A 20,938-nucleotide genomic window follows, 5' to 3' on the forward strand; every position below is an offset into this window, starting at 1 on the left:
AGCTAACAAAACCGTATGATGGATTTAAACACCATGAGACAGCCTTAAAACTATGGCTGGGTACTAAGTGTTCTGATTGGTCTAAAAAGCCAATAGAAAAGCAAAATCCTAAGGCTGTAATGTTTTTTTAAAAGCTGGCTGGGTGCATGGCTAACATCTGTAATCCCAGTGCTTTAGAAGGCCAAGGCGGGGGGACTGCTTCAGGCCAGGAGTTCAAGACCAGCTTGGGTAACACAACAAGTTCCCATCTCTCTCAAAAAAAAAAAAAAAAATTAGCCAAGCAAGGTAGCACACAACTGTGGGGGAGGCTGAGGCAGGAAGATTGCTTTAGCCCAGGAGCTTGAGGTTGCAGAGGGCTATGAAATCATGCCACTGCACTCCAGTCTGGGCAGCAGAGCAAGACCTTGTCTTTAAAAAGTAAAATTAAATTGAAAAGCAGTCACTTATTTTGGCCACTACAGTGGGATGCTTGGGTATTTTTGCAGTTCGAAGGATGATCTGCTTTTTGTCTGAGTTCAGATTTGATTGTGGTCTTTTTTTGTCTGAATCTATGATAGGTACAGCTGCCTTGTCTGATGCTGGTGTTATGTGAAATTGTTTATGTTCAACAGGAGAACACCAAGGCCCAGCTATAAGGGTCAGGCCAGGCTGCTTCCCAGCTGCCAGAGCTGGGTTTTTTTTTAATTTTCCTCTCACCAACCATTTTCTAATAACTTACATGTTTCAAACACATGATAAGTTACCCAAATTGTGGAATAATCTCATTTTCTAAATCTCCAAAGAAAATATTCATTTTACTTTTTCTTTTAAAATTATGAAAAACATTAAACAGACTATCATTTAGACGGTGATAGTCTTTAGACTATCACTTCACACTATCATTTAGAGGAAGTCCAGACTTCATTTGAAAGGGGGTTGACCTACTAAATAAGCAGAGAGTCAGGTAAAATACTTACCTCCATTATTGGCACATAGTCAATGTTTGATTTCCCATGCCCTGAATCCTTAAGAAACTACTATTTAGGAACCTGGGAACAAAAACCACTTTTCATAACCACATCAAATGCTGCTAATTTATTCCTTTTGTTAGATTCACTAATTTTTAACATTAAAAATGACTTGTATTCTTCACAAATTAAAACATTAGCTCGCAAATGAAAATATGCTCCAGACATATACAGGCATCTGTTTTTCTTTATACTCCAAATACATAAAGCAAAAATTTCTTTTAAAAACGGAAAATATAATCTCATACCACCCCCTACTTCCTCTGTGTCTCTGGATCCCTGGTAAAACAGCTGGCAGCCCTTTCTGTTTCCTTAGCAACTATGTCATCATTCAGTTGGCCTGACAACACTTTGGTATAAAAAAAAAAAAAGCACAGACAGCAAATGTTTGGAATTTTCATTTCTGAGCATCCATCCTCTCCTATGTGCTTTTGCATTTTATAAATTTTGCAATAAAAAAACCTATAGAGTCCTTATTAGCCAGACGCAACATGTCTTCTCTTCTGGCCTCTCTGAGAGAGTCCATGTCAGTGTCCGGTAATGGCACAGCCGATGGATCAAATCGCTGCAGCTGTTTCAATTGTTCACATGAGAGACCAGCTCCCCTCATTCCTTCTCCTCCAATGTGCGGTTCCTGTTTGGAGAAAGTGAATCAATATGGATGAACATCCCATAAATAGCAAGTATGCCTGCTACTATTTAAGTTAAAAGACAAATTGGGCTGTAACGACTACATCTTCCAAAAATAGCAAAATGAGTAAATGCGTTTCATTTTGGTGGAAAATACGTGCTGCTTTCCAGACAGTAAAGTGGGAAAGCAATACTATGCGTCACCTGATGAACAAATACCTATGATTACATGCTTATCAGGCACTGTGACATTACTAAAGGCCTGAGCTTCTTAGCTGGAAACAAGTAGACTCAAATTGCAGGTCTATCACATTTTAGCTGTATGACTTTAGGTAACATTAACCACATTTCCTCATCTATTAAACAAGGCTTAAGCAAAGAAGGTGGTATCACACCTGGCACATAGCAGGAACTCAGTAAATGGAACATTATTATCAATAAAGCAGAAGAGGCCAGGCACAGGGGCTCACACTTATAATCCCAGCACTTAGGGAGGCCGAGGCGGGCTGATCACCTGAAGTCAGGAGTTTGAGGCCAGCCTGGCCAACAAGGTGACGCCCTGTCTCTACCAAAAATACAAAAAACTAGCCAGGTGTGGTGGTGCACGCCTGTAATCCCAGTTACTCGGGAGGCTGAGGCACGAGAATTGCTTGAACCCGAGAGGCAGAGGTGGCAGTGAGCCAAGATCATGCCTGGGCGATCCAGCCTGGGCGACAGAGTGACACTCCATCTCAAAAAATAAAAAATGAAAGAAAAGAAAATAAAAGAGAAGGAAGGGAGCAGGGAGGGGGAAGGGAAGAAGAAAAAAAAAAAGAAAGCAACAGAAAAAACTCAGCTTTATTTAACATTTTCCAAAACTGAAAGGTGGTCTTCAGGCATCTAAGGTACCTCTCTCTGACCCATACCAGGTGGGTGAGAAAAGTTTCTAGAAAAACAAACATTAGAAAGGGATACATAATTTAAGGCTGTATCAATTAGTTTAGAGGAATCATAAGGCCTTGAGTGATACTTGCAAACTACTATAGATCTTGAAGAAGATCTATAATCCTAAGTCACCATCACAGACAATCATTTGCATGTTAATGAAGATAGGTTTTTAGATACATACTTAAGAAAACAGATCGTTTATTATCCCATGGAGGTCAGGGGAAAACTTCCCATCTCTTTTAGGTATATATTTTGAGTGTGTATGTTTCCAAGTGAATTCTGAAGTCTTCCTTTCATCTACAATGTAATTACCTTAATTTATGAGTCTAGAAACCATCTCTGAATTATCTATATTTATGTATTCCCATTACCTACTTCTGTATAGAAAGGTACTAAAGTTAGATGCTCAATGTATCTGAATGTATGTGAGCATTATTACAGATTTAAACTTAATCTCAAATATCCTGGGCTAAAAACTGAATCAAAAATACATTTCTAATAAAGACCATAACAGAAAGAGTTGTGTTAGGTAAAAGAAAGTATAAGAAAGCTTTTTAAATATTATACATTGTATATAATAAGCGATAATCCAGAAGCATGTTTTTCCCTTTCGGCTGGTCTTCTGATATCCCACAGTTATTAAAGCTCATTTGAGCTTTGATGTGACATGAGAGAAAATGCTCAACATTTTCCACATCAGAAAAATACGGCACTGGGAAAGAAGAAAAAAGTCTTTTTAGAAAAAAGGTGCCGAGTAACATGAATAGCTACAAGTGGAATAAACACATAACAAAAATACTCCCAAGCTCTGTGCCATTTTAACACAATGGCAAGGAACAAAGATGAGAAAAAACTTTGTCAGGACATGCAAATTATGGGCAGTCTAAAATGGATCTAATTAGGTAAGCATTCTTGTTTATTACAGTGTTCACTTTGGAAGTTTTACTTTTTTCTTCGTTAACACCCTGTGTTTACCACAGTGCTTCAGTTTCTGTGATTTATCTTATTACACAGAGAAAAATGAAATTAGTCCTACCTGGGGCTGAAGCTGAAGGCAAGGAAATTTTGTCAGGGCCCAGGCAACTTGTTCTTCATTTTCGGCCAGCGTTATAGTGCATGTGCTATAAACCAGCACACCCTCTGGCTTCAGCAGCTGAACTGCCTAAAGAAAACTGTGATTAGACCACACACAGCACAAAACCAAATAAACATCTGCATGAATTTCATAGCATAAGGTGTAATATCTTTCAAATGTTTGGGATAAATAAAATGATGTTCTATGTGACAAGGATTCCTTCTGTAATTAGAGTTTGCAAGAGCAATACTTGCAGACTAGACTAGGTGCATTTCATCATCTTGGAACTGTCATACTCCATATGGACCAAGACTTCCCCAAACACAATCATTCACCTTCATGCCTTCCGATACCATTTTTTATGCTGAAAACTCACAAATTTACATTTTTAGGCCAGACCTCCTTGTTAAATTCCCTACTTAAACATTCAGTTGGCTTCTTAACATTTCTTTTTCATTCTTATTTTTCTAAATAGAGATGAGGTCTCACTGTTGCCCAGGCTTGTCTTAAACTCCTGGGCTCAAGCAATCCTCCCACCTTGGCCTCCCAAAGCGCTGGGATTGCAGGTATGAGCCATAGGTCTGGCCCTTCTCAACATTTCTATAATCCTATCAAACTTGACATGTGCCAAAATGAACTCCTCCTTTCCCTCTGAAACCTACTGCAGGAGTCTTCCTATCTTTCCAGAATCTCACGTGCCAAACCTCAGATGATCGTTTATGCCTCTTTTTCTGACTCCCCCAACCATCAGCAAGTCCTATTGGCTCTACCTTCAAATTCTAGCCAGAATTTGGCCACTTCTCTCCACTTCCACTGCTATCATTGTGGTCCAAGCCTCTTTATCTTTTGCCTGGATTATTGCAACTGCCTCAACTTCATCAGCTTGCTTTATTCCCTGCCCTCCTGCAATCTAGTCTCAGTACAGCAGACAAAGCAGTCCTTTTAAGCTTGTCCCTTCTCAGCCCCAAGCCCCTCACATGTCCTCCATGATCACTTAGAGTCAAAGACAAAGTCCTTACAGAGGCCTTTGAGGCCAGACATAAACAAGTCTCCTGTTGCCTCTCTGGTCCTCCTCTTGTATACCTCTTACCCTGGCCCGTTCTACTTTGGCAACACTGACCTTCTGCTGTTTCTGGAACACACAAGGCACAGTGGCACCTCAGAATCTTTGCAGCAGTTGGGAAAGCTCTCTTAATTCTCTGCACTGCTTTCTCCTTATCTTTGCATGTATGTCACGTTCCCAGGCACTCTGTAAATTTTCAACTATTCCAATCCAACACTCCTATCCCCAGTTCCTTTGGCTTGCTCCATAGGCCATTGCATTATTGCCTTCTAATATACTAAAAAACTCATTTATTTCCTCTCCCAGTTAGAACAGAAACCTCGTGAATAAGGGCATGGAATGTTGTCTACTTTCTCAATACTGTACCGTCAATGTCTAGAATAGCATCTTACACACAGTAGGTGCTCTATGAGTATTTGTTGAATAGATGAATCAGGAGATAAGGTGCTATGCTAAAATAGATTTGTCTCAAATACCTAAAGTTCAACTTTTCAAGCTCCTGATTTTTAAAATTTTAAAGGAAATCTTTAAAAATAGAGTGTACACACTTGTGCTTTTTAAATCAGAGTATGCTGATCAAAATTTAAACTTTGTTACTATGTGCCAGTTACTGTGTTAAACACTGTACATGAATTTTTCTCAACAAATCCTTATAACAACCACAAAGTAAGATGACTATCACCAAAGATGTATTCCTAGTAGGTAGAGCTGTTATCCCTACTACTCAGATATAGAAAGCAATGTACATAAAGTCACTTAGGAGGAGGAGCCATGGCTCAAGTCAACATGTGTCTGACTCTAACATCCACATTCTCGATTTCTCTCCAGGCCAAATGGCACACCTGCTATATTCTCAAGTTCTCTCTCATATACTGTCAGCTTTTCCTTCTCATTGAGATCATTCGTCTACTCCTAGTAGCCTTTTAAAATACTATTTTTGCTATGACCTACAAAGAACAGAAATCCAAGTCCTTTACAGAAGTATCCTAATTTTATTCTCAAGTCAAAGTGGGTTTCAGCTATAAGTAAAGCTTCCTTTTTGCTGCTTGCTGTTTTAATTCTGAGGATGAGTTATTTGAAGACTTCACAGAAAAAGAGGAAGTCAAATAATCCACAACCAGTGCTACCTTTGTGTATGAAAGGAAACACCAAGAGAGTTGAATCGGAATGTACTCAAAGACAGCTTTAGAGACTAAATCATTACAGAACATCCATTGTTGCTCTAGCCTTGTATTTTGGAGGGCTGGGATGAAATAATGAATTCATCTATGATCAAACACTGTCTATACACTCTGAAATCCACTGAGTCATTTTTGCAAGACTAGGAGAAATCCTCAAATGTTCTATCTGGGCTTCTTCTGAAAGTACTAGAGACAAGTTAAATGTGTACAGTTTTTATGGTTCTCCTATATCCTACACTGGCCACTGTCTCTTCCTGTTTTTATCAATGAGTTTTGCTTCCTATTGGAACTTCTTCTTCTAAAGAAGACCCCAAAATCTACTTTTTTTCTTTCTTTTTTTTTTTTTTTTTTTTTGAGACAGTCTTGCTCTGTTGCCCAGGCTGGAGTGCAGTGACGTGACCTCAGCTCACTGCAACCTTCGCCTCCTGGGTTCAAGCAATTCTCCTGCCTCAGCCTCCTGAGTAGCTGGGACTATAGGTGCACATCACCACGCCCGGCTAACTTTTTGTATTTTCAGTAGAGACGGGGTTTTGCCATGTTGGCCAGGCTGGTCTCGAACTCCCGACCTGAGGTGATTAGCCCACCTCGGCCTCCCAAAGTGCTGGGATTATAGGTGTGAGCCACCATACCCAAGCAAGAACTCTATTTTTTTAAAAAAGAGTAATTTAGTTTATATCTATTTCTTTACATCAATTAGTAACTACAAGTTAACAATTCAGTGACTTTTCAAATAGAGCAGAATATTTGAAATTTATTAAATATGTGACGAAATTCTACTATTGCCTGTATATCTTAAAGGTGAATCAACTTAAAGGAAAACTTCTATATTTAAAACTAGGTCCTCTCAGTTGTATTTGTGTGTATGTGTGTATAGTAAAATATAAATAACATAAAATTTACCATTTTAGTCATTTTAAGTCAATAATGACCTTCAGTACAGTCACATTGTTGGGCAACAATCACCACCATCCATCTCCAGAACTTTTTCATTGTCCCAAACTGCAAGTCTATATGCATTAAACAATAGCTCCTCAATCTCCAGCCCCACAATGCCTGGTAATATCTATTCTTCCTCCTGTCTCTATGAATTTCCCAGCTACTCATATAAGCAAAATATTACAGCATTTTTCCTTTTGTGTCTGGTTCATATTACTGAGCATAATGTTTTCCAGGTTCACCCATGTTGTGCATGTATCAGAATCTCACTTCCTTTGAAGGCTGAATAATGTTCCATGTATGGATATAGCACATTCTGTTATCCATGTATCTGTCAACAGACTCTTGGGTTGTTCCCACCTTTTGGCTATTGTAATGAATGCTGCTATGGAGATTGCTCTCAGTGGTTTAAACACCAAAGTAGCAAAAGTTAACTTTCTTTCACAACAACAGACCACCACATACTGCAGTGAAGAGTTTTCGCTGTAATGGCTGATATGATGCCAATTCCTTCAAAGACCAAGTACAGGCCATATTTGGTCTCTGTCCCATTCCACTACAGGGTGCATCCAGAAGAATTCGGTCAAAGGATTCTGGTAGAAATGGAGGTTCCCCTATAAAGAGAATTATAAACATGTTTACTATCTGCCATATAGGTTTAAACTAGAAAACTCCTGAGATGATCAGGAATTTAAAATCATAATCTAGAATCAAAAATAAAACAATTTCTCCCTTCAATCAAGCAGCTGGTTAAACTAATTTTGACTTATACCTAATATAGATTTGATGTGGTAAAAAGGTTAAAAATGTAGTAATAGTTGAAATTTATTCTGTTGATACAGTACAAACCAAGGCCTAATCACACAAGACCTTGTACCCCAAACTTCAGAAGCCACAATTTATCAAAGCTAGGACTTGGAATTAATTCTAGTTGTTCTGGAAACTGATACTTCTCTTGGTAATTTCTACTGAAGACAGCCCCCGAAAAAATGCCTGTTCAATCATTGTGAAACATGCTGATTCTGGTGTTCCTGAGTCTCCTTGTTTCTGTGGCCATCAGAAGGGCTATGGTCTAGAATAGGTAGAATGAGTCAGTACCACCCCTAGATTCAATCTTCCACGAAGGTTTCCTTTGCATTCACTTGAATAATTTTCCCTAACTTCTGACCTATTTAATGTTATTGGAGGAAGGTATGAAATCAAGTGGTCTGTTTATATATTTAGACTGTCTACCTGCAAGCAAGATTTCCATTCCATTCAATTCCATTTCCCATTCCATTCTGCATTCCATTCCCCATTCCATTCCATTCTCCATTCCATTCCATTGTCCATTCCATTCTGCATTCCATTCCATTCTGCATTCCATTCCATTCTCCAATCAATTTCATTCGCCATTCCATTCCATTCTCCAATCCACTCCATTCTCCAATCAATTCCATTCTCCATTCCATTCAATTCTCTATTCCAATCCATTCCATTCCACTCCACATTCCATTCCATTCCATTCCCCATTCCATTTCATTGCATTCCATTCCCCATTTCATTCCATTCTCCATTTCATCTAAATTCCACTCTCCATTCCATATCATTCCCTATTCCATTCTCCATTCCTTCCATTCCCCATTCCATTCCATTCTCCACTCCATCTCCATTCCATTCCATTCTCTATTCCATTCCATTCTATTCCCCATTGAATTCGATTCTCCATTCAATTCCATTCCATTCTCCATTCCATCTCCATTCCATCTCTATTCCATTCCATTCCATTCCATTCTCCATTGCATTTCATTCCATTCCATTCTCCATTCCATTCTCCATTCGACTCCATTCTCCATCCCATTCCATTCTCCATTACATTCCATTCTACACACCATTCCATTCTCAATTCACTATTCCATACCATTCCATTCTCCAATCTATTCTCCCTTCCATTCCATTCTCCATTCCAATCCTTTCTCCATTCCATTTCACTACACTCAACTGTCCATTCCATTCCATTCTCCTTTCCATTCCATCCTCTATTTGATTTCCCAGTCCATTCCATTTTCCATTCCATTTCATTCCATTCTCTATTCCATTCCATTAAATTCCATTCCATTCTCCATTCCATTCTCCAATCCATTTCCTTCTCCATTCCATTCTCTTTTCCATTCCATTCCATTTCCCAGTCCATTCTCCATTCCATTCCAGTCCATTCTCCATTCCATTCCATTATCCATTCCATTCTGTTCAATTCTCCATTCCATTCCATTCTCCATTCCCTTCCATTGCCTTCTCCATTCCATTCCATTCTCCATTCCATTCCATTCTCCATACCATTCCATTCTCTATTCCATTCCATTCCATTTTCTATTCCATTCCATCCTCCATTCCATTACATTCTCCATTCCATTCCACTCCCCATTCCACTGCATTCTCCATAACATTCTCCATACCATTCTCCATTCCATTCTCCATTACATTACATTCACCACTGCATGCCATTCTATTCCATTCTCCATTCCATTCTTCATTTCCTTCTCCTTTTCATTCCATTCCATTCTCCATTCCATTCCATCTCATCTTCCATTCGATACCATTCCATTCTCCATTTCATTCTCCACTCCATTCCATTCCATTCTCCTTTACTTTCCATTCTCTATTCCATTCCATTCTTCACTCCATTCCATTTTCGATTCCTTTCCATTCTCCACTCTGTTCCATTCCATTCTCCACTCCATTCCATTCTCTCTTCCATTCCATTCTCCATTCCACTCCAATCCATTCTCCATTCCATTTTCCATTCTATTCCAATCCATTGTCCATTCCATTCCATTGTCCATTCCAGTCTCCATTTCATTCCATTCCATTCTTGATTCCATTCCATTTCTTCCATTCTCCATTCCTTTCCATTCTCCATTACATTCTCTATTACATTCCATCCCATTTCCCAGTCCATTCTCCATTACATTGCATTCCATTTTCCATTCCATACTATTCCATTCTCCATTCAATTCCATTTCATTCTCCATTCTAATCCTTTCCATCCACTCTACATTTCATTCCATTCTCTATTCCGTTCCATTCTCCATTCCATTCTCCATTTCATTCCATTCTCAATCCCATTCCAATCCATTCTTCATTCCATTCTGTTCTCCATTACATTCCACTCTCCATTCCATTTTATTTTCCACTCCATTCTTCATCAATTCCAATGCATTCCTCATTCTATTAAATTCTCAAGTCTCCATTCCACACATTCTCCTTTCCATTCCACAATCTATTCCAGTCCATTTCATTTCATTCTCCATTCCATTCCATTCTATTCCATTCCATACCATTCCATGCTCCATTCCATTCCATCCCATTCTCCATTCCATTCAACACCATCCTCCATGCCATTACATTCTCCATTCCATTCTGCATTACATGACATTACATTCTCCATTCCATTCTCCATTCCACTCCATTATGCATTCCATTCTCCATTCCATTCCATTCTCCATTGCATTCCATTCTATTCCACTATGCATTCCATTCTCCATTCCATATCATTCTCCATTCCATTCCATTCTATTCCTTTCCATATCATTCTCCGTTCCATTCCATTCTCCATTCCATTCCATTCCACTCCATTTTCCATTCCATTCTCCATTCCATACCATTCCATTCTGTTACATTCCATTCTACATTCCAATCCATTCTCCATTCCATTCCATTTCTTCCATTCTCCATCCCAATCAATTCCATTCTCCATTCCATTCCATTCTCAATTCTACTCCCTTCCATTTTCCTGTCCATTCTCCAGTTCATTCCATTCCATTCTCCATTCTATTGCAATCCATCCACTCTCCATTGCATTTGATTCCATTCCATTCTCCATTCCATTCCAATCCATTCCATTCCATTCTCCATTCTATTCTCCATTCCATTCCATTCTCCATTCCATCCTCCATTGCATTCTCTATTCCATTTCCCATTCAATTCCAATCCATTCTCCATTCCATTCTACTCTCCATTCCATTCATTCTCCATTCCATTCTTTATTTCATTCTATTCTCCATTCGATTCAATTCTCCAGTCTCTATTATACTGCATTCATCGTTTCATTCCATTCCATTCTACCATCCATTCCATACCATTCCTTTTTCCATTCCACTCCATTCTCCATTCCACTCTCAACTCCATTCTCCATTCCCTTCCATTCTCCATTTGATTCCATTCTCCATTCCATTCTCCATTCCATTTCATTTCCTGCATCCTCCATTCCCTTCCATTCTCCATTTGATTCCATTCCATTCTCCATTTGATAATCCATTTTCCAATCCATTTCCCAGTCCATTCTCCATTCCATTCCTTTCCCTCTCAATTCCATTCCATTTTCCATTCTATTCCATTCCACTCCACTTTCCATTCAATTCCATTCTCCATTCCATACCATTCCATTCTCCAATCCATTCTCCATTCCATCCCATTCTCCATTGCATTCTCCATTCAATTCAATTCCATCCTTCATTCAATTTAATTCCATTCTCCATCCCATTCCATTCTCCATCCCATTCCATTCTCCATTCCATTCTCCATTCTTCATTCCATTCCATTCTTCATTCCATTCCATTCAATTCTCAAGTCTCCATTTCATTCCATTCTCCATTCCATTCCATTCTCCATTCCATATGATTCCATTCTCCATTCCATTCCATTCTATCTTCCATTCCATTCCACTCTACTCTCCATTCCATTCCACTCTTCATTCCACTCTCCATTCCAATCTATTCCACTCAATTCCATTCCATTTTCCATTCCAATCTCCATTCCATTATCCATTCCATTCCATATTCCATTCCATTCTCCACTCCATTCCATTCCCCATTCCATTGTAGTCTCCATACCATTCTCCATTCCATTCTGTCCACCATTGCATTCCCTTCCATTCTCCATTCCATTTCATTCTCCATTCCATTCCATTCTCTATTCCATTTCATCCTCCATTCTATTCTTCCTTCCACTCCATCCTCCATTCCATTCTCTATTCCCTTCCATTCTCCATTCCCTTCCATTCTCCATTTCATTCCATTTTCCATTTCATTCCATTCTTCATTCAGTTCTCCTTTCCACTGCATTTTCCACTCCATTCCATAGAGAATTCAATAGAGAATGGAGCAGAGTAGAATGGAATGGAATGGAACAGAATGGAATTAAATGTAAAGGCGAATGGAATGGAATAGAATGGAATGGAGTGGAGAATGGAATGGAATGGAAATGGGAATGGAATGGTGAATGGAATATAATAGACAATGGAATTGAATGGGGAATGGAATGGAAAGGGGAATTGAATGGAATCGAGAATGGTCTGGAATGGAATGGAGAATGGAATGGAATGGAGAATGGAATGGAATGGAATGGAGAATGCAATGCACAATTGAATGCGGAATGGAATGGAATGGAATGGAGAATGGAATGGAATGTAGAACTGAACGGAATAAAGGATGGAATGGAATGGATTGGAGAATGGAATGGAATGGAGAATGGAATGGAATGGAAAATGAAATGGAGACTGTAATGGAATGGAGAATGAAATGACATGGAGGAAGGAGTGGAATGGAATGCAATGGCAAATGGGATGGAATGGAATGGAGAATGGAATGCGGAATTCTCCATTCTATTCCATTCTGCATTCCATTCCATATTCCATTCCATTATTCTTTCCATTCCATTCCCCATTCTATTGCAGTCTCCATACCATTCTCCATTCCATCTCATTCTCTATTCTACTCTATTCACCACTGAATTGCATTTCATTATCTTCCATTCCAATCTCCATTCCACTTCATTCTCAATTCCATTCCATTCTCCATTTTCCATGCCATTCCATACCATTCTCCATTTCATTCGACTCCATGCTCCATTCCATTCCATACTCCATTCCATTCTGCATTCCATTCCATTCTCGATTACATTATCTATTGCATTCCATTCTTCATTTCATACCATTCTTCATTCCCTTCCATTCTCCATTCCATTCCATACCATTCTCCATTCCAGTACATTCTTCATTCCATTCTTCATTCCATTGCATTCTCCATTCCATTCCATTCTCTGTTCCATTCCATTATATTCCATTCTCCGTTCCATTCCATTGTATTCTATTCTCCATTCCACTCCATTCTCTATTCCATTCCAATCCACTCTCCCTTCCCTTCCCTTCCATTCCATTCCACTCTCCCTTCCATTCCATTCTCCATTCCATTCCTCATTCCATTCTCCATTCCATTCCTCATTCCATTCCATACTCCATTCCATTCTCCATTGCTTTCCATTCTCCTTTCCATTTTCCACTCCATTCCAATCTCCATTCCATGCCATGCTCCATTCCATTACAATCCATTCAATTCTACATTTCAATCCATTGTCCATTTCATACCATTCTCCATTCATTTCATTTCATTCCCTTCTCCATTTCATTCCATTCTCCATTGAATTCCATTCCATTCTCCATTGCATTCCATTCCATTCTCCATTCCACTCTATTCTCCATTCCATTCCATTCTCCATAACATTCCATTGTCCATTCCATTCCATTCTCCGTTCCATTCCATCCTCTATTCCATTCTCCATTTCATTCCAATCCATTCTCCATTCCATTTCTCATTCCATTCCATTCTCCATTCCATACTCCATTCCATTTTCTACTCCATTCCAACCTCCATTCCATTCCATTCTCCACTCCAATCCATTCTCCGTTCCATTCCATTTCATTCCATTTTCCATTCCAATCCATTCTCCATTCCATTTCATACCATTCTCCATTCCCCTCTTCATTTCATTTCATTCCATTCTCCACTGCATTCCATTCTATTCTCTATTATGTTCTCCATTCCACTCGATTCTCCATTCCATTCCATTCCATTCTCCATAACATTCCATACTCCTTTCCATTCCATTCCATTCTCCATTCCATTCTATTCTCCGTTTCATTCCATTCCATTCTCTGTTCCATTCCATTCTATTCTATTCTCCATTCCATTCCATTCTCTTTTCCATTCTCCATTCCATTCCAATCCATTCTCCATTTTCCATTCTATACTCCATTTCATTTTCCATTCCATTTTCCACTCCATTCCATTCCATTCTCCATTCCAATCCATTCTCCGTTCCATTCCATTCCATTCCATTCTCCATTCAAATCCATTCTCCATTCCATTTCATACCATTCTCCATTCCACTTTTCATGTCATTTCATTCCATTCTCCATTGCATTCCATTCTATTCTCTATTCCGTTCTCCATTCCACTCGATTCTCCATTCCATTCCATTCTCCGTAACATTCCATACTCTTTTCCATTCCATTCCGTTCTCCGTTCCATTCCATTCTCTGTTCTATTCCATTCTATTCTATTCTATTCTATTCTATTCTATTCTATTCTATTCTATTCTATTCTCCATTCCATTCCATTCTCTTTTCCATTCTCCATTCCATTCCAATACATTCTCCATTCTCCATTCCATACTCCAATCCATTTTCCATTCCATTTTCTACTCCATTCCAATCTCCATTCCATTCCATTTCTCCATTCCATTCTCCATTCTCCATTCCATTCCATTCTCCATTCCATTCCATTCCATTCTCCATTCCAATCCATTCTCCATTCCAATTCATACCACTCTCCATTCCACTCTTTATTTCATTTCATTCCATTCTCCATTGCATTCCATTCCATTCTCCGTAACATTCCATTCTCCATTCCATTCCCTTCTCCTTTTCATTCCATTCTCCATTCCATTCCCTTCTCCTTTCCATTCCATTCCTTCTCCATTCTATTCCCTTCTCCTTTCCATTCCATTCCATTCTTCACTCCATTCCATGCTTCATTATTTCAATTCCTGTACCATCCTCCATTCCATTCCATTCTCCATTTCATTCCATTCCATTCTATTCACCATTGCATTCCATTCAATTCCATTCCATTCAATTCTCCATTTCATTCTCCATTTTACTTCATTCTCCATTCCATCCATTCCATTCCATTTGCCGTTCTCCATTCCATTCTCCTATCCTTTCTCCATTCAATTCCATTCCATCCTCCATTCTATTCCATTCCATTCTCCCTTCCATTCCATTCTCCATTCCATTCTATTCACTACTGCATTCCATTCCATTCTCCAATCCATTCCATTCTCCATTCCATTTTGATTCCATTCCATTCTCCATTCAGTCCCATATTCTATTCCTTTCTCCATTCCATTCTCCATACCATCCTCCAATCCATAACATTCTCCATTTTATTGCATTCCATGCTCCATTCCATTCCATTCTTCATTACATTCCATTCCATTCCACATTATATTCCATTCTCCATTTAATTTTTCATCCTATTCCATTCTCCATTCCATACCATTTTCCATTCCATTCCCTTCCATTCTCCATTCAATTTCCTTTCATTCTCCATTCTGTTCCATACCATTCTCCATTCCAATTCATTCTCCATTCTATTCTATTTGCCATTCCCTTCCATTCTCCATTCCATTCCATTCTTCATTCCATTCCCTTTCATTCCATACCATTCTCCATTCCATTCCACTCTTCATTCCATTCCCTTTCATTCCATACCATTCTCCATTCCATTCCACTCTCCATTTCATTCCACTCTTCATTCCAGTTCAACCTCCATTCCATTTCATTCCATTCTCCATTCCATTCCATTCCACTCCATTCTCCATTCTGTTCCCTATTCCAGTCCATTCTCCAATCCATTCCAACCCATTCTCCATTCCATTCCATTCAATTCCCCCATTCCATTCTCTATTCCATTCCATTATCCATTCCCTTCTATTCCATTCTGCATTCCATTGCCTTCCATTCTCAATTCCATTCCATTCTCCAATCCATTCCATTCTCCATTCCATTTCATTCTCCATTCCATTCTACATTCCATACCATTCTCCATTCCATTACATCCCATTCCATTCTCCATTCCATTCTCGATTCCATTCCATTCTCCCATTCCATACCATTCTGCATTTCATTCACCATTTCATTCAATTCTCCATTCCATACCATTCTTCATTCCATTCTCCATTCCTTTCTATACACCATTCCATTCCATTCTCCATTCCAGTTCAATCTCCATTGCACTCCATTCTCCATTCCATTTATTTCACTCCATTCTCCGTTCCATTCCACTCCATTCTATTCTCCATTCAATTCCATTCTTCATTCCATTCTAATCCATTCTCCATTCTATTCCATTATCCATTCCTCATTCCATTCCGTTCTCCACTCCATTTCATTCGCCATCTGTTACATTCTCCATTCCACTGCATTCCATTCTCCATTCCATTTTCCACTACATTTCATTCCATTCTCCATTCTTCATTCAATTCCATTCTCCCTTCCATTCCACTACAATCCATTCTATTCTCTATCCATTCATACCCTTCTCCATTCCACGCTCCATTTCATTCCATTCTATTCTCCTTTTCACTCCATTCTCCACTCCATTCCATTCTCTACTCCATTCTCTATTCCATTCAACATTCCATTTTCCATTCCATTCCATTCTCCATTCCATTTCATTCCACTTTCCATTCCAGTCAATTCCATTCTCTATTCCATTCCATTCTATTCTCCATTCCATCCCATTCTCCATCCCATTCTATTCTCCGTTGCATTTTCCATTCCATTCCATTCTCCATTCCATTCCATATTCCATTTCTTTCTCAATTCCATTCCATTACCCATTCCATTCAATTCGCCATACCATCCTCCATTCCATTCCATTCCCCACTCAATTGCATTCTCCATACCATCCTCCATTCCATTCTATTCACCACTGCATTCCATTCCTTTCCATTCCATTCTCCATTTTGCATTCCATTCCATACCAGTCTCCATTCCATTCTCCATTTCATTGCACTCCATGCTTCATTCCATTCCATTCTGCATTCCATCCCACTCTCCATTCCACTCCACACCATTCTCCATTCCATTCCATTCTCCATTCCATTCTGTTCTCCATTCCATTCCATTTTCCATTGCATTCCATTCTCCATTCCATTCCATTCCATTTCCCCATACCATTCTCTATTCCATTTCATTGTGTATTCCATTCTATTCTCCATTCCATTCCATTTTTATTTCCATTCCATTCTTTATTCCATTCTTCGTTCCATTCCATTCCGCATTCCACTCCATTCTCCATTCCATTCTCCATTGCACTCTGCATTCCATTCCATTATCTGCTCCATTCCATTCTGCATTCCATTCCATTGTCCATTCCATTCCATTCTCCATACCATCCTTAATTCCATTCCATTCCATTCTCCACTCCATTCTATTCACCACTGCATTCCATTCCATTCTCCATTCCATTTCATACTTTATTCCTTTCTCCATTGTATTCGATTCCCCATTCCATTCCATTCTCCATACCATTCTCCATTCCATTACATTGTATTCCATTCTCCATTCCATTCTATTCACCATTGCATTCCATTCCATTCTCCATTCATTCCCCATTCCATTCCATTCTCCACTCCATTCTATTCACCACTGCATTCCATTTTCCATTCCATTCCATTCTCCATTAGATTCCATTCCATTCTCCATTTTCTGTTCCATACCATTCCACTCTCTATCATTGCATTCCATGCTCCATTCCATTCTCCATTCCATTCACCACTTCATTCCATTCGATTCTCCATTCTTTTCTCTTCCATTCTCCATTCCATTCCATACCATTCTCCATTCCATTCCATTCTCCATTCTATTCCCTTCTATTCTCCATTCCATTCCATTCTCCATTTCATTCCACTCTCCATTCCAGTTCTATCTCCATTCCATTCCAGTCTCTCTTCCATTCCATTCCAAAGCATTCTCCAATCCATTTTCCATTGCATTCCTTTCCCCTTTCCATTCCATTCCCCATTCCACTCCATTCCCCATTCCATCTTCCACTGCATTCCATTCTCCATTCCGTCTCCATTCCATTGTCCATTCTATTCTCTATTCCATTTTCCATTCCATCTCCATTCCATTGTCCATTCTATTCTCCATTCCATTCTATTTCCATTCCATCTGCATTCCATTCTCCATTCCAGTCCATTCTCTATTGCATTCCATTCCATTCTATTCCATTCTCCATTCCATTCCATTCCATTCTCCATTCGATTTTTCATTATCCATTCCATTGCATTCTGTTCCATATTCCATTCCGTTCTCGATTCCTTTATCAATTCCATTCCATTTTCCAATCCATACCATTCTGCATTCCACTCTCCATGCCATTCTCTATTGCATTCCATACCATTCACCACTCCATTCCAGTTCATTCTCCATTGCATTCAATTCTCCATTCCATTCTTCATTCCATTCCATTCTCTATTCCAGTCTCCATTCCATTCCATTCTCTGTTCCATTCCCTTCTATTCTATATTCCCCATTTCATTCCATTCCATTCTCCATTTCTTTCCAATCCATTCTCCATTCCATTCCAAATTCTATTCCGTTACATTCTCCATTCCATTCTATTCTCCATTCTCTGTTCCATTCCCTTCCATTGTATTCTCCATTCCATTCCATTTCATTATCCACTTTCCGTTCCATTCCATTCCATTCTCCATTCCATTCGCCATTTTATTCCATTCCATTCTCCATTCCATTCGATGCTCCATTCCATTCCATTATCCATTCCATTCAATTCTCCCTTCCATACCATTTTCCATTCCATTCCTTTCTATTCTGCATTCCATTCCATACCCTTCTTCATTCCATTCTATTCTACATTCCATTCTCCATTCCATTCCATTCTCCAGTCCATTCTATTCACCACCGCATTCCATTCCATTCCATTCCATTGTTCATTCCATTCCATTTCGATTCCATTCCATATTCTATTGCTTTCCCCATTCCATTCCATTCTCCACACCATCCTCCATTCTGTTACATTCCATTCTCCATTCCATTCTATTCACCACTGCATTCCATTCCATTCTCCATTCCATTCCATTCTCCATTCCACTCTCCACTCCATTCCATTCTCCATTCCAGTTCATTCTCCATTCCATTCTGCATTGCATTCCATTCTCCATTCCATCCCATTCTCCCTTCCATTCAATTCTGTTCTCCATTCCATTCCCTTCCATTCTCTATTCCATTGCGTACCATTCCCCAGTCCATTCCATTCCCCACCTATTCTCTATTTCATTCCATTCTCCATTCTATTCTACTCCATTATCCATTCTTCATTCTGTTCCATTCCGCATTCCATTCCATTCCCTTCTGCATTCAATTCCATTCTCCATTCCATTCTATTCACCACTGCAATCCATTCCATTCTATTCTCCATTCCATTCCATTCTCCAGTCCACTCCATTCTCTGTTCCATTCCATTCCATTCCAGATTCCATTCCATTCTCCAATTCATTCCATTCCATGTTCCATTCCATTCCATTATCCATTCCATTCTATTCTCCATTCCATACCATTTTCCATTCCATTCCCTTCCATTCTATTCTATTCTCCATTCCAGTTCATTCTCCACTGCAATCCATTCTCCATTCCATTCTCCATTCCATTCCCCATTCCATTTCATTCTACTTTCCATTCCATTCCATTCTCCATTGCATTCCATTCCATCCTCCATTCCATTCCATTCTCCATTCCTTCCTCCACTGCATTCCCCATTCCATTCCATTCTCCATACCATCCTCCATTCCATTACTTTCCATTCCATTCTCCATTCCATTCTATTCACCACTGTATTCCATTCCATTCCATATTCTGTTCCTTTCTCCATTCTATTCCATTCTCCATACCATCCTCCATTCCGTTCCATAGCATTCTCCATTCCATTCCTTTCTTCAATGCATTCCATTCTCCATTCCGTTGCATTCCACATTCCATTCCATTCCATTCTCCATTCTCCATTCCATTTCATTCCACTCTCCATTCCAATCCATTCTATATTCCATTCCATTTTCCATTCCATTGCATTCTCCATACCATTCTACATTCCATTCCATTCTCCATTCCATTCCATCCCACATTCTATTCCATTCTCCATTCCATTATCCATTCTATTCCATTATCCATTCCATACCATTCTCCATTCCATTCCCTTCCATTCTCCATTCTATTCTCTTCCATTCTCCATTCTGTGCCATACCATTCTCCACTCCATTCCATTCTCCATTCCAGTTCATTCTCCATTCCATTCCACATTCCATTCCATTCTGCATTTTCCATTCCATTCCAGTCTCCATTCCATTCCCTTCCATTCTCCATTCCATTCTCTGTTCTGTGCCTTTCCACTCTCTGCTCCATCCCATTCTCCACTCCAGTTCATTCTCCATTCCATTCCATTCCACATTCCATTCCATGCTTCATTCCATTCTGTATTCTCCATTCCATTCCACTCTCCATTCCAGTTCAATCTGCATTCCATTACATTTTCCATTCCATTCCACTCTCCATTCCATTTCATTCTCTATTCTCTTCCATTCTCCATTGCATTCCAATCCATTCGCCATTCCATTCCCCTCTCCATTCCATTCAATTCTCCATTCCATCTCCATTCTATTTTCCATTCCACTCCATTCTCCATTCCAATCCATTCCATTCTTCATCCCATTCTCTATTCTATTCCATTCTCCATTCCATTCCACTCCATTGTCCGTTCCATTCTCCATTCCATTCTCCATTTCATTCCATTCCTTTAGCTGTTTCATTCCATTATGCATTCCATTCCATTCCTACTGCATTCTCCACTCCATTCCATTCTCCACTCCATTCCATTCAATTCATTCTCCACACCATCCTCCATTCCATTACGTTCCATTCCATTCTATATTTCACTCCATTCCTTTCTTCATTTCATTCCATTCGGCAGTCCATTCCATTCTCCATTCCATTCCATTCTGCATCCCATTCCATTCTCCTTTCCATTCCTTTTTATTCCATTCTCCATACCATCCTCCATTCCATTCTCCACTCCATTCTATTCACCACTGCATTCCATTCCATTCTCCATTCCATTCCACACCCCATTCAACTCCATTCTTCATTGCATTCCATATTCTTTTCCTTTCTCCATTCCATTCACCACTGCATTCCATTCCATTCTCCATTCCATTCTATTCA

The 20,938-nt window shown here is 39.3% G+C and overlaps 1 protein-coding gene across 7 annotated transcripts in view; it reads right to left on the reverse strand.

Annotated features, from left to right (window-relative positions):
• Positions 1-1,054: 1,054 nt before the first annotated feature.
• Positions 1,055-20,938, reverse strand: part of NSUN6 (NOP2/Sun RNA methyltransferase 6) — a 118,308-nt gene continuing 98,424 nt past the window's right edge. For 4 of the 7 annotated variants that reach the window (XM_077945479.1, XM_015146572.3, XM_015146571.3 and 1 more), the window contains exons 9-11: positions 7,285-7,433; positions 3,601-3,726; positions 1,055-1,641 (exon numbers count right to left, since the gene is read on the reverse strand). In XM_077945479.1, coding sequence (XP_077801605.1) covers positions 1,429-1,641; positions 3,601-3,726; positions 7,285-7,433 — 488 coding nt within the window. In that variant the 3' untranslated portion in view covers positions 1,055-1,428. Of the gene's footprint in view, positions 1,642-2,731; positions 2,862-3,600; positions 3,727-7,179; positions 7,434-20,938 lie in introns of those variants that run through there. The other 3 variants (XR_013397790.1, XM_077945478.1, XM_028826038.2) reach the window with 3 other exon arrangements.

Source organism: Macaca mulatta, chromosome 9 (genome assembly GCF_049350105.2).
Source record: "Macaca mulatta isolate MMU2019108-1 chromosome 9, T2T-MMU8v2.0, whole genome shotgun sequence".
In the NCBI taxonomy this organism is placed as follows: domain Eukaryota; kingdom Metazoa; phylum Chordata; class Mammalia; order Primates; family Cercopithecidae; genus Macaca; species Macaca mulatta.